This window comes from Electrophorus electricus, chromosome 16, assembly GCF_041902795.1.
Source record: "Electrophorus electricus isolate QZ-2024a chromosome 16, ASM4190279v1, whole genome shotgun sequence".
Classification (NCBI taxonomy): Eukaryota; Metazoa; Chordata; class Actinopteri; order Gymnotiformes; family Gymnotidae; genus Electrophorus; species Electrophorus electricus.
This window is the reverse complement of record NC_137512.1, coordinates 21,901,385-21,916,518: the sequence shown is the minus strand read 5'-3', so window position 1 is coordinate 21,916,518 and position 15,134 is coordinate 21,901,385. Positions and strand designations below refer to the sequence as shown.

The following is a 15,134-nucleotide window of genomic DNA, read 5'->3' as shown; positions in this document are numbered from 1 at the left end:
TCATCTCTGGTTTCTTACTGCCCAAATGTTTAGCAAAAATAAATTAAATAAAATAACAGAACTGAAATGTGTGTGTGTAAGGGCATGTGTGTCGAGAGTGGGTCAGCAGGACATTCTTCTCCTGACAGGCCTCATGGTGTGAGAGTGAGCTGAGGTCTGAATCTGCTCTATATGCAACCAGGTCCTCAGCAGTAGGTCTATATGACCCTGAGTGTTTGAAGCTGAAGGACAGTGTGGAGAATGGGACGTAAGTCTGTAGACTAGAGCACTAGAGCTCCACACACACACACACTCTCTCTCTCTCTCACTCTCTCTCACTCTCTCTCGCTCACACATGCACGCACACACACACACACACACACACACACACACTCCCTCTCTCACACTCACATGCACACACACACGCACACAAATTTACATACATTCACACACAAGCATGCAAGCTCAAACAAGTGCAAACATTTTACATCTCACACATATATACATACACATACATTTACACACATACACACACAACTTTAATACAAACACATTCTTGCATGGATGCATTTATATATGCTCACAACCACAGACACACACACACACACACACACACACACACACACACACATACATACATGCATATAAACAAATCTATACACAAACAAACACAGACTATAAGTAGTATATAAATGTTGTAAAGCATGTCCCCTGAGAAACATATACATTCCATGTTAGCATATTTTTTTCCAAATCAAACATAAACCATATCATGTATGGTTATTCTAACAAATGCAGGGCATACGCACATACATTGCTGCACATGAACCCACACATTAACACTCAACAGCACAGAACTGTCCACTCAGCAGGTACGGCCATAATTCAACACCCACAAACCTACATACTGAAAAGACAATGAAACGATTATTACACCATAATGAAGTTAATTAGCTAAGACAGGGAAATGTTAGGCCTAATTAAAAGATAGGTATGAATTTTGGAGCTTGTTTCCTGGTGGTCTGATACTATTTCATGTCTGCAGTGATACATCAGTACCGAAAGCTATGCAGATAATATTGTTTTTCTCAGTTGCTTACACACTGTTATTGAACACTGGAACACAATTCTGAGTCACTGAAGCTCAGGCATCTTTTGCATGTGTCAGTTGTCTAAAACACATTTTAGAAGACTTGACTTCCATTATATACTCATTAAATGCTTTTTACAAAATACTGCAAACAGGCCTCAGTCTTCAAGCGAAATCTTTCAACTCTTATGCCATATCATGATAAGATTAAGACAGAAAATGCATATATTTGGGAATCAGTGACAGAAATCTGACCTCAGCAGGGCAAATACCAAAGAGTTTTTCTCTATACTTATGTGTCAGTGCTAGGTCATTGGAGAAGTGAGGGCAAAATGCTTTTCCCACAGAAAGCATAATGCAAAGAGGCAGAGGTAAACTGTCCAAGAAAGTATCATCTTTTTAGGATTTCTCCTGCTCTCCTGTAACTCACATGGTAGTGCAGGCAGAATAAGGTCCTAGAATACCAAGGTCATGGGTTTGTGTCTCAGGGAGCACAAGTACTGTCAATCTGCACAAATGTGCAGTAGGAAGGCCTCAACCAAGAAGGTGAACAGCTTTAAACAATGTTTCAGCTACAAAACTTGAAAATGTCATCACCTATGGTTTGAGTATGAGAGACAAGTAAATGTGTTCAGAACGTTAGTGAATACTGCAGGACTCCAGTTAAGACACAAAGTCTTTCAATTTGTTCATGGTAAATGACTGTAACCATCCAAAGTGGTTGCAACTATATTTTATCATAATGTCAACGGGTTACCATCTCTGACTTCCATACATGCTACTGCCAAATTAAGATGCTATGTCTGTCACAGCCAGTATACTCCATAAGACTGTACATTCAGGCATAGACAATAACTATGCACAGTGTAGTGAATTTAGTCAGTGTGTAAAATATGAAGAATTCACAAAACATTGATATATAATCCATCAAATAATGTTTGTTCATTATCTCTACTCCATGGATGCGGCAAAGACAACAGCATAAATTTCTCAAATTATTGGTGCAATATGTAAAATGTGGGGGGGGAGGTTTGTTGTTGTTTGTTTGGGGGTTTTTTGGAGGGGGGCGGGGGGGCGTACAGAAATTCATATGTTAAGTATTTCTGGAATTGTGATGTGAATATTTCATTTTGAGGAGAATGTTCATGGTTTTGAAGTTTTGGATCTTTCATTTTGCTCACAATATACAGGGATTTGCAAAATGTGTGCAAAGTTTTTTATATGTGTTCTGGTATTTTGGAACAGAGATACTGTTTCCTTAAATGCATGTAAGCAATTGAGAAAAGCTGTAATCCCAGCGGGCAAAAGCCTGTAATGATCTCACCGTACTGTTTCGAAGAAAACAGCACTATGGTAAAATGTATGTGTTTCAAGATCTGTAGACTTGTGAAGATCTATACCACACAATACCAGCCAGAACCATGCTAAGGGATGTTGGTCTCTCCTCTTTTTTTGCATTTCTCTCACCTACTGAAGAAACTGTCTAATTGACCGCCGTGATTTAATACCTTTCTTTGAAGCTTGTCATATGTTTGACAAGAACTATGAAGTATTAGTGAATATGCATGCAAGTCTGCTGTACACACACACACACACACACACACACACACACACACACACACACACAAAGACACGATACACATACGATACACACAGCATCTATACCAAGCAAGTCAGTCATTTTACTACAGTACATAACATACATATACATATAATGTAACAGTGGCAGTGTAAAATTTGTCACCACTATGGCTTTACTCTGGACTCTCAAAATTACTATTAGTGAAATTGTTCATATTTTATGTAATACAACCAATAAAAGTTTTACTAAAATAACAGGTATTCCAAAATATTCTGCAATATCCTGTCTAAGATGGGAAAAGGCAACACTAAGGGACAGCTGTATCTATGATGCTAACTCTAAAGAATGATGCATCAACTGCCCTGATGTATCATACTTGTCCTTGTTTCAAAAAATGTCACACACACATACACACACACATAGACACACACACGCACTTGTTTCACACACTACAAGCATGGTTTAGAATCTGATATGCCAATCAAACAAGGCCAGAACACATGCAGACATCTCATCATAAGCACCTACAGCGTGAACAACAGAGGACAGACTCAGGCTCTGTCTCACATGACTTCTTGACCCCATGACCTTACAGTCACAAGGTTATTTGAGTGAAAAATGCTCTGAGCAAACATCAGCACACATACACACACACAGGCACACACAGAGGTACAGTACAAATCATTAGAGCCAAATACCTACTGCAGCCTTGGTGGAACTTCACTTATGTCTAGGATAGAGCAATGAAGCAGTCCATTTAATATATCATAGTGAAACATCTGACCTGTAATCCCGACATGTTAGCAGTTCTGAATGTTGTCTTATTGTGGCATAACCTGTTAACCTCTTGTTGTGGTATAATGCCTATAGATGGTCATTAAAGCTTCCCTGTTTCATATGAACCAAATTCCAAAGGTGTATTAGCCATGCCTTTGCCCTGCAGCAGGTTAGGTACATTTGGATAAAACAACAATAAATAAAGTGTTAAGGAGTAGTGCTCTCAGATTGTTTTTGTTTTTGTGGTAGTATTCATATCGTGGTGGATTTCAATATAATCAGAACTCCGGGAAACCATCTCAGCACTAGTTTTAGTTGATGTTGCCCAGCACAGCTAATGACTCTGGGCTCATGACTTACTGATGTCTAATAACTGAATAAACCAGTATAGGGTAAAAAGCCCTAGACATTTAGGTAACACTTAAAAGTAACAGTTGTATACCTAAATAAAACAACTATTACAAGTACATGACTATGGCCTGTGTGAACTCACCAAGCCATCACAGTTGCTGACAGCCACCGAGGCTCCCTCTATGTCCGTAATGTCGCCCACGTACATGCAGTTACCATTCAGGGGCTGCGAGTGCGTGCTGCCCGACGTCTGCCACTCCATCTTGGCTCCGGGAGCCACCAGGCGCCGATTGGGGCGCAGGCGCAGGTGGAACTCCCGGCCGAAGACGGTGACGTTGTAGTAGAGCCTCTCGCCGTCCCCCCCGGCGTCAGCGTGGGCGTCGTCGGCTGTCTCCGCCTCTCTTCGCCAGCGCCTACGGAACTGCCCGCCTGCCGCACTGGCCGACACAGCATGCGACAGGAAGCGGCCCTCTGCGTCAGTGAGAACAGGCCTCACCAGTCCATAGTCCCCCAGCACATGCTGCAGGGATTCTAGAAAAACACACGCACACACACACACACACACACACACAAGTAGGAAAGCTCCCTTCACTTACTGTACTGCATATATATATATATATATATATATATATATATATATATATATATATATATATATATATATAGTCACAGTAAATGAAGGGAGCTTTCCTACTTGCATTGCTGGAAGGAAACTTAGGTACATAGGTAAGGAGCTATTTATTACAGAGCTATGTTAATGCAGCTAACGACTGTGCATCCATTTCAGTGGTGACTGGGCAAATGCAGTTGACTAATATGGAGATATGGAAGAATAAGCCAAAGCAGGTTCTTCGGTAAAAAAAAAAAAAAAAGAAAAAAGAAAAAAAAAGAAAAAGTGAAGTAGAATCAGTGATGAAGCTAATAAAACTAATGTGAATTATATTTAAATACGATTTAGACATGCGTATCTGGCCCTTGGGAGATTGGGTAGTTAATAATAATCCTGCGGTTGCATTCATTTAATATTTGCAAAAAGTTTTTTGTACTGTACATACTTTTGCCACAATATGTCCCGGCTGCAACCCTGAATGTTCGATTAATAACGATTTAGCGCATTTTCTTGTCTATTTCTACCCGAGCGGCGCCCAGAGGAACCTCCGAGGTCAAGGTGATAATTGCGCTTATATGATGCTTTCTCACTGATGCTGCCTGTGCGCTTTCGCGTGTCGAGATTTCAGTGGAAGAGCCACCTGCTAGATCTTCACGTTTAAAACCATTCATCCGTGTGAAGCGTTTTCGCATATTTTGTATTTTTTTTAAGCGTTTGTTTTCACTGGAAGACAAGACTTGACAAATTTTCACTTCCCCACATCCAGCACAGGCGGTCCGAGGTGACTAGCCACACCTATGACCAGAAGTACAGTTTGTCCGTGTTGATTTCATTACAATTAGTGAACTGCATTGAACATTCCATCGGTTTATTTATCATTATAAAGATCACCGTGGGACCAAACGCATGGTGAAATAGCACAGATTGCATACTTTTGCTCTAGGAAATACGTATTCGTCTTAAAAACCTTTTTCACCACCTAAGGACAGGCTCCTCAGTTCACGCCGCCAGTGCACGGCTGTGCGCAGTGACATGTGGAGATGCTCTGAGTACCTTATAGCTGAATGAACGCAGAACTGAATACAGATGCGATTTGAAATTCGTTAACATCTCTAAAATGCGAGTACTAATGCCTCCAAATTTTCTGCAAACCTGAGACCTCCAGAATAAACTAAGAAATGTGTCCTTCGCTCCCCGAGGTATAACACGCACATTTTAACAACAAAGAGTGATGACACAGCATACAAGAGTGTCAGGCGAACAAAGTCCTTTTTAACAGAACCAGACCTCTGCGCATTAAGTTGTAACGGGGAAGTAAGCAATCTGGAGCGTGGGGGCATTATAATACAGGCTTGAGGAGGACTTGGGTGGGGGTCGGACACTCGCCGAAAGAACAAGACATCATTGGGATGAAAGTGTAAAAAAGGTAAAATATAGTCCAACATACCTATGCTACTGGCGATATAAAGGCCGTTCGTTTGCAGAAAAACCGTCAGCAAGATTAAGAATGTAAATCCTGGCGTGAGATCCATGGCAGCTCCGAACTGCACAGGTAAGAGAGACGGACTTTGGGATCCAGCGTGTTAAAGTTCCCCGCGACCAGCAACCGCCACGCCAGCAACAGCCGCCCGCAACTTACTGCAAAGTGCACTAAGACAGAGCGTGTCTCTCTCTCTCTCTCTCGCTCACTCTCACTCTCTCTCTCTCTCTCTCTCTCTCTCTCTCTCTCTCTCTCTCTCTCTCTCTCTCTCTCTCTCCTCACACACATACACACTCGCGCGGTGCCGTACACTCAGTCTCTCCCTCTCGCCGACTCTTACTCGCTTTCTGTCAACACCTGAGTACGCACCAAACTCGCGCGTGCTCAAGCGCGCCCACACATCCTTGCACTTCACCGTACGAAGCGGCTGGAGAGATGACAATGACTTCAATTGGCTTTTCAATAGGCACGCACAAGCAGAGTCAGTCTCTCCCACAAATCGCATGGTTAATTCCTATTAATCCTTGTATTAACTATCAGTTTTAGGCTCAGGAACGAATGGCCATTTGCCTGCGGAACGTTTTGTACTCTAGTTATGTGCACTGAGTAGAAATCTGCATGACCCGCACAAACTTTCTGCAGCCGACCCCATCACATGCTTATGGTACATCAGCAAGAACACGAGCGCCCCCTGTAATCTCAATTTTCAATAGCGCCGAGGGCATACTGTTTATCAAAATACTCTGTTATTCGATTAAAAATCAAGGAAGAAAAATAATACATTAACTTTTTGACATTTTTTGAAGTATGAGTGTGCATCTTTCTTTCTGAAGATGCAATCTAATACACGCCCACATTTCCACACCTCACATTTATACTAACGAGTTATGTTTTCTTAGCAGTGCCTTATAACAGTATTCAACTATGTAGAAAATTAACATTCAGATGTATAATGGACAATAGTTTTGCCATTTTACCTGTACCAGTTCAACACCACCAAAACCATAAATTGCATGTCCACTGAGTATGAGCAATTGCATGTATTGTCTCCATGTCCTGTCTGCACTGTTTATTAGATGGAGATGCTTCAGATAGGTTTTTTTACCTATCACCCACTCTGCCTTGTAATAAATGCCATTTCTGTTCCTGCAGAGTGTGCTGCCCTCTGCCTACTCCCTCCGTTTCCCCACCGTAACCATGGTGATACCAAGCCCTGCACCTTGAAAAGTAAACTCCTAAAGCCTCGGAGACTCTTAATATCCACACCTTCCAGCCAAAGCTTGCTTGTTTATATTGGTACAGAGAAAAAGACCTGATTTCATACGCTACTGTGGCCCTGTATGACCATCCAACACACAGATTCAGAGCGTTTGCTAGATGTTTATGCTGGAATAAGAGGGGCTTTCTGAATGTTGCCTTTGTTTTCAGAGGAGAGGGATGAGTTTGGAATGTATTTGGATCTGCAATGCTTTGGAATATATTTATGCACATATCTGCCATAGACATACATAAATATTGATGTACATGTCTATTTGGAAAATGTAAGTAATTTGAAGGACTAATGTAAACCACCATTTAAGGAAATATTGTTCTTGCATCTTGCTTAACTTTTGAACTGATGTTATATTTATGTGCTTATATGTTTTTCAGAGGACTATTTGGGTAGTGAAAGGAATTTGTCCACAAATATTTTAGTCACCTAATTTCAGGTAATACATTATGAATAATCATCTAAAAAGTAACTGCATCAATGATTACATGCATTCTGTACTTGTGGCATGCACACTAATCAATATCTGCATCATTGTCAGCTCTGTGTTCCCTAAGAGGCAAATAGTTGGCTGTAAGAAACCTTGATTGTAAATGAGTGTGTGAGAATGGATATATAAAACAGCTTATTTTACAGCTGCTGTGATCATGGTTACAGTCAGGGTTTGAATTAGCAAAGGTCTTGGAGGGTCCCTTGGTGGAGGGTCTCACTATGACCTGGCCATAGGTATTTTGCATTAATTTAGTACTTGTTACACAATACAAACAACATATGTGGGAAACAGTTTGTCAAATAAACTATTTTCATGCCAGTTTATGCCAGTAACATTGCTATACACCAGTAGTTTTTTCATAAGAACTACTTGCCATGGTCAGCACCTACAGCCCAGTGTCCCAGGGTCAACACCTATGGTCCAGTGTCCCAGGGTCAACACCTACCGCCCAGTGTCCCAGGGTCAACACCTATGGTCCAGTGTCCCAAGGTCAACACCTATGGTCCAGTGTCCCAGAGTCAACACCCAAGACCCAGTGTCCCAGAGTCAATACCTACCGCCCAGTGTCCCAGGGTCAACACCTATGGTCCAGTGTCCCAAGGTCAACACCTATGGTCCAGTGTCCCATGGTCAACACCCATGACCCAGTGTCCCAAGGTCAACACCTACAGCCCAGTGTCCCAGGGTCAACACCTACCGCCCAGTGTCCCATGGTCAACACCCATGACCCAGTGTCCCAAGGTCAACACCTATGGTCCAGTGTCCCAGGGTCAACACCTATGGTCCAGTGTCCCAGGGTCAACACCTATGGTCCAGTGTACAGTGATCAGCATCTATGGCCCAGTGCCCCATGGCCATGTCTCTCTTTTGGACCACTAAAAATGCAGAGCTGTTTGAGGATGGTGACAATTTGGTTACTCATGTTTTGCATTAAAATCCTAATATTAATGAAGAAAATAGCAAGGGAACAAGGGACTCCCCAGCTTCCCAATACCCCCAAGCCCCATTAAATCTTTTTTCACTTATCAGGTGTTTGCTCTTATGGGGTGTTTGGGACACCCCCAGCCTTATTGGGGGCTTGGGAGGCGCCCCAATTCCAACCCTGGTTACAGTACTTTAACAGTTTGGCTACGGTTACTGTAACAAGAATTAACTGCATTGCTAAGAGCCAAAGGTGTCCACCCCTCCCTTCAGCCTCAAACCCCCAATCAGAGCTTATCGCCAAAGACCCACCCTCCAAATATATACATACACAGCGCTTGGTCTACCATTATAAGTGCAAGGACTGTTTGTAAAATAATTGACAGGCAGGAAGGGCATTTTCTGATTCCTTAAATACAGCCAGACTGTGTTTAAATTCTTAGTCTTTGACTGAAGAGCCTACAGAGACACTCATTTAGCAGTAGCTATCAGGATATAAAGACAGTTTAGCTAATAGGTTCTTTAAAAAATCAGTCATGTGAACAGTACAGTATCTTTAATATTCTAAATCATGTAAAACAGATAATTTAACCCATGGCCCAGCATTTGTTAAAGCATTTGTAACTTTAAAACAAAATGTAAACTTATGTGCTGTGTAATGACTGTGCATTGTGAAAATTATCCAATTACAGTAAAAGTGAATAAATATAAAAATTTGTCAAAATATTAACCTTTGCAGATTAATATAAAACTGGATCACTTTATATATGTACTGAAAGAACAATGTATCATGTAAGCAAAATATGACATATGGTACATATGGTATGGTCATAACATTTACATTGCTTGTACTCTGCATAATATTTTTATATTATTGTCCAGTTCTAAATAGTCAGTCATAGATTGATGAATTGATTATGAAGGTCTATAATTTCCAACATTTATGTTCAGTTAAAATTATTCTTAGAAGACACATAACCAAAGAGGCTTTCTCAGAGGTAGACAGGGCCTGTCCTTGGTGGGGTCAAACACATGGCATCCATTTGCTTGCATGCATTAGCATAACTGATGAGCACAGGGACAGATTTTAATTGTGCTCTTGAAAGGTTAGATTCTGAAGCATCAGGTTTGGAAAGTGTCAGAATGAATCTGATGCATTCATTAAACGTGCCCCTTTGTGGCTCTACGGCAGGCAAGCACAGGATAAATGCTAAGATGAACATGTATTCTGTGAGTGCAGATTAGAGAGTGACTGGATTTTCAGGATTAAAAAAAAAAAAAAAAGGTTACCATGTAATAATACTCAAGAGACTGTTTCAAGCATTGCATAATAAATGCATAATCTTTCCTGCATAATAAATTACTGCAAAGTGACATGTTCAGTATGTCTAAAGAGAGATGCATTACCAAACATAGCGTATGCATACTGCAAATGTATGACTGAACATGAAATAAAACAATAGCAGCAACCATGCATGTATGTGGCATGCATGTAGTCTACCATAATGATGCCTGAGAGCTTTACAATCTCCATCACAGTTTACACAGTACAACACCAAAAGGTCCTTTCTCAAGATAAGCAGAAGCCATGGGCTACTGTCATAGTGCATTTAAACACGCCTCGAAATGGTCAACGACTTTTTTTGTGACATCACCCCAGCCAGGCCGGACTTGTGGAGTGGAGCTGGTGTAATCCTAAAATCTCCGTGGATGCTGAGTGGCATGGAACACACCCACACTGTCGCTCTCATACCTCAGATCGCTCTGCACAGGACATGACCTTAAGGGCACTGTATAATTATTCCAAATCTCAGGCAGTGAGAGACAGGAAAACACCCTGTCACCATTCCGGAACATCCTGACGCAGCCTGTATAGGGAAAGTGGAGCCCTGGTTTTGTTCCAGCAAAATAACTCTGAAAATGTCCCTTCTGGGAGGTTTTGTGTGTGAAAGTTCAGAAGGCTTTGAAGGAATCGATCAGACTGATATTGGTTGATTATATTTGCAGCCTGAGTACAGAGAGGAATATTACATCTCTTCTTCTTAAACACGTCACATTCAACAACATGATTTTGTAAGCTTTATTTATCATATCACGAGATATCAAAGTAATGTAAGTGTAGTGTCTAATTAGGAAATGAATAATAGTGTCTATCAAAAACAAAAGGAAATTTAGCACACAGATCTTAGTGAAATATTTATCTTACATATTCACAAACATGTATAAAACATGCATAGATGAGCATGTAACTTTATTATTGTCTCTGTGCTCAGCTTCTGTCTTTAGACTGCACAGAACCCAGCAAAAATGTGTCCATGTTTAAAAACAAAGGGATGAATCAATGATTGCAGCAAAAGCCACAGGAAAAATCTTTAGTGTTATAACTACACACAGGCAGAAACAATTATTCTTTAACCAAAATATCTGACAAGTACATTTGTGAAACTGCCTTTTAGAAAATGTGACTCTGCAACATGCATGCACTCTGTTCTTATAGAGTGTTTTTTATAGAGTGCTACTATGTTAAGTATATTTGTGGAAATAATTGTTAAGCATGTCTCACTGACCTTAAAAAGTGTTTAAAATTATTCCTCTGATTGCTTTAGGATGTTGTTTCCTATTTTTTAACGGAATCTGAAAGGTATACTGATTCAGCAGTTTGTCAACCAACAAAACGCCATGAATGTGGCAGTTTCAGGCATGAAAACTAAATCATATTCATCCACGGAAGTGTGCGTCCACTAAAGCTCCTGCTGGCATCAGTTTTGTGACCTGTCCCACCAGACCCTCTGTTTGACATGTACCAATGTCAAAACAAACAACAAATTAGGAGAGGAAGGTGTGGTGAGATGTAAGGAAGCTTTACGCACAGTGCACAACAAGGCAGAGGAAGATAAATTGAACCTCAAGGAGTGAAGCATTATCCAAGGACACAGGAGTTGTGTGTGTGTTGGCGCACGGATGTACATCCATCCAGTGGGGATCTCGGACAACATTCCTACTGTTATTTTTATTACTATTTTTAATAGCTCATTGTAATGCATTCATGTTTATGTGTCCAATTATGAATGATATTATCTATAAAGCCTTGTGTGGCTTTGTGGTTTTATTAACACACATAGAGGACTTTGTCTCTGCTTTAGCATTTAGCATATTTGCCGCTACACTAAATAACAGAAAGACATCAGTTAATAATATGGAATTAAAATTGAAGATATTAGATATTTGCAAATTGTTATTTAAAAATTATTTTCTTTTTTGCCATCCTTTTCTGTCCTTTTTAAACAATCCGTGGTGCGCCATAACCTCGGAGCGATTGTTTGCATCATGCATTAGATATTTATAGAGTGGGACAGGGTTAATAGTTATTTTTGTGCCACATGGGGGAAAGATCAGGGCAGCTCAAGGATCCACGTCAGGATTTAATTAGCAAACTCACCCCTCCTCAGATCTCAGAATAGAACAGATTCCAGCTGCGCCCCAGGCTCTTCCGCCAGTTGCTCCATTTAAGTTTTCTTTAGTTGTCAGGTACAAGGGTAAGCTAGAGATCTAAGCCATTAGAGGAAAATAATATAAAGATGAGGTTTGCTAAAGGTAAAATCATTTTATTGCAGTATGATCTTTGGAATGAATTGTGAGGGGCTTTTGTGGAGGGTGGGGAGGTGATTGTTTTTTGGGGTTTTCTTTTGCTTTTGTTCCTTGTACTCCAAATATTATTTGGTAATTATTAAATCAAAGTGCTCTATTTATGAAGAGTTACCCTACGGAAATGGTTTGGTTGAACGCCATGACACGGCTCCTTGAGAAAAAAACTGAAGAGAATTCGAGATTACTTTTAGAACATGAGATGAGGCCAGAATATCAAAAAGTCTCTTTGAATTCCAGTTAGGTCAGACCGTGTCTTGCCAGAGAGCTCCAGCATGCTCCCTAACAGAGCATATTGCTGTCTGCAAGATACAGATGAACGGTGAAAGCCTACACACTGGAGTAAAGAGCTCATGCCTCTTCACCACACAGGAAAATATTTAACTTCAACAATAATTAATTTAATTTATTAACACATTTCATACACACACAAAAAAATGTAACTTCATGGCAAATAAAACATTAAATAAATGTATATAAAATAATAAACAAATAAAAACAGAAAAAGAAAAAACAGATTGATAATGAAAACAAAATAAATAGGATCAACAAATAAATAAATACAGGAATAATAATATATCATCTAAATAATTGATTTAAAGAGTAGGTGCTTGAAGAATATGAACTGGCAAAGAGTTTCAAATTTTAGGCATGTAAAAAAAGAAAGCTGCTTCACTGGTCTTTTGTACTTCATCATGGGAACATTCAATAAAGCAACACTTGATGATCTCAGAGGACAAGCTGGAATATATTCTGTAAAGCATTACCAAATGTATGTAGATGCTAATCCATTATGACATTTAACATTTTTTTTTAATAAATAAATTCTAAATGAGACAGGCAGCCAGTGTAATGAGGCTAAAATAGCGTTATATGTTCTCTTTTTGCCTGTGTCAGTACTTGGGCTACAGCACTCTATGTAAGTTGCAGTCTGTCAACTATGGTTTTTTGGTATTCAAGTAGTTATTTAATGAAAAAAGAGTAACACTATCAACATGTTATTTAAAACGTTTAAGTGATGTCTAAGATTATGCACAGATTTAAACATTTAAATGGAATCTAAGATTATGCATATATTTCTAATTTCTTCTTTGGCTTGTGAAGCCAAACTTCCTAACTCATTTAAAATGTTTGTTCTCTTTACTTCATTACCAATAATGGGGGCTTTCCATTTTATAAAAAAAATACTATTCATACAGCTATCAATACTGGACAAACAGGTTGTTAGTTTATTTAACACTTATTTCATTTGGCTCTACAGAAATATATAATTGTGTATTGTCAACATAACAGTGATAACTCCATGTTTTTTTATAATGTGACCTAATGGAAACATGTACACAGTAAATAAAAGCAGATCCAACACAGAATCTTGTGGAACACCATAAATATATCATGTTCATTGACATAATGCTACGCTAAACTAACAAAGTACTTTCTGCATTTAAGATATGTGTCAAACCACTTCAAAGCAGTTCCAGAAAGGCCAGTGCAATTTTTAGTGTGGTTCATAAGAATATCATGATTTAACTTCTAACATGATTTAGCTTTGGCATATCATATTTAAAAAATTGTCTCTTATGGTTTGCTTTAAAATTACATGAATAAATGTTTATTTTAATGGAGAAAAATCATGCATTCTAATTACAAGCATATTTAAAAATGTGAAATTCTGTTTTTAGTAATGATACTATATCTAACCAATCATGAAACAAGAACTAATGCATCCAATTTTTAGTCTTAAGTTATTGCTCAGTTGCATAGTCAAATAGGATCTATGCAGTTATTAAATCAGCAACAGTTTTGTTCCAGCCTTCTAGTGCATAAATGTATAGATCAAGCTTTGGGGGTGATCATAGCATTATATCTGTTGCATATTAATGATATATGAGGTTAAAAGAGCCCAAATGACAATTCTCCATACAAACATTTGTGCTGCACTGTTAAAAGTCTTCAGGCAGATCTATTCTGAAATCGTTTAAAGAGAAACCCTTTTTGGTCAGAAGTAAGATTTCACCAAGGTTGGGGCAGGAAATGATTCTCTAAACCCAAAAGTGAAGACTTTTATGTTATCTTTCCATTACAACTTGTGGACATTTTTATTAAAGAGTGCAGTGACAGGGTACAGCAGAGAAACAGAGATATTAAAACAAGCAGCTTTCTGACATTTCAGATTATTTCTTACTGTGTGTGTGAAGGGATTTGAACCTAGACCAAGTCACATGGACTTGAGTTACTATATCACAGCTGTGCATTACTGCTCACACCAGAGACCCTGTTTGAGCCATTATGTTTATCAATGATTAATATCTCAGACAACACCAGACTCTAGTTGAACCTTAAACACATATTGGCAAAAATATTTTTATGTTTAAATGGCTGCATTCAGAACTGCTACCCTTGGTGAAGCATCTCTGCTTAAACATCAACTTTGATTTCCCAGCACATACACATTCTCCCCAAAGTATGTTTATATATAGCAATTCAGTTGGGGATTGATGCTTATGAATGCTTAATACTCACCTATAAAAATCACTTAGTTTCTGCTGCCAGTGAAAGAACCACCCACAGAACCCGCAGATATTCAGCAGAGATGAATAGGAGTTCCTCCTGCACATCTGCACAAAGATGCTTATGCACCAACACATTTTAATTTAGTTCTAATCTTCTCCATTCCACCAGGAGTGAAGTATAATTAAACTTTATGGGATTGTCCTGCAGCTAATGCAAAATAGCGACGTGTCACATGCAGAAGCACTCTCAAAGACAGACAGCAGTCTGGCACAATGAACACACACACACACACACCCTTCATGCTCAGTGGTAGATAACTGCACTTTAATATCATTTCAATTTCACAGAATTATTAAAGGTGTAACAATTACAAGCAGTTATTTGAAATTCAAATTCAGCAGCAAGGTGGTAATAAAAATTGT

At 39.3% G+C, this 15,134-nt stretch overlaps 1 protein-coding gene across 3 annotated transcripts in view; it reads right to left on the bottom strand.

The window, feature by feature from the left end:
* LOC113581513 (A disintegrin and metalloproteinase with thrombospondin motifs 2) overlaps positions 1–6,419 on the bottom strand; it is a 122,426-nt gene extending 116,007 nt beyond the window's left edge. Inside the window, exons 1-2 of one of the 3 annotated variants that reach the window (XM_081698675.1) lie at positions 5,837–6,419; positions 3,922–4,310 (exon numbers count right to left, since the gene is read on the bottom strand). In XM_081698675.1, coding sequence (XP_081554801.1) covers positions 3,922–4,310; positions 5,837–5,921 — 474 coding nt within the window. In that variant the 5' untranslated portion in view covers positions 5,922–6,419. Of the gene's footprint in view, positions 1–3,921; positions 4,311–5,836 lie in introns of those variants that run through there. The other 2 variants (XM_035532142.2, XM_081698677.1) reach the window with 2 other exon arrangements.
* Positions 6,420–15,134: the final 8,715 nt, after the last annotated feature.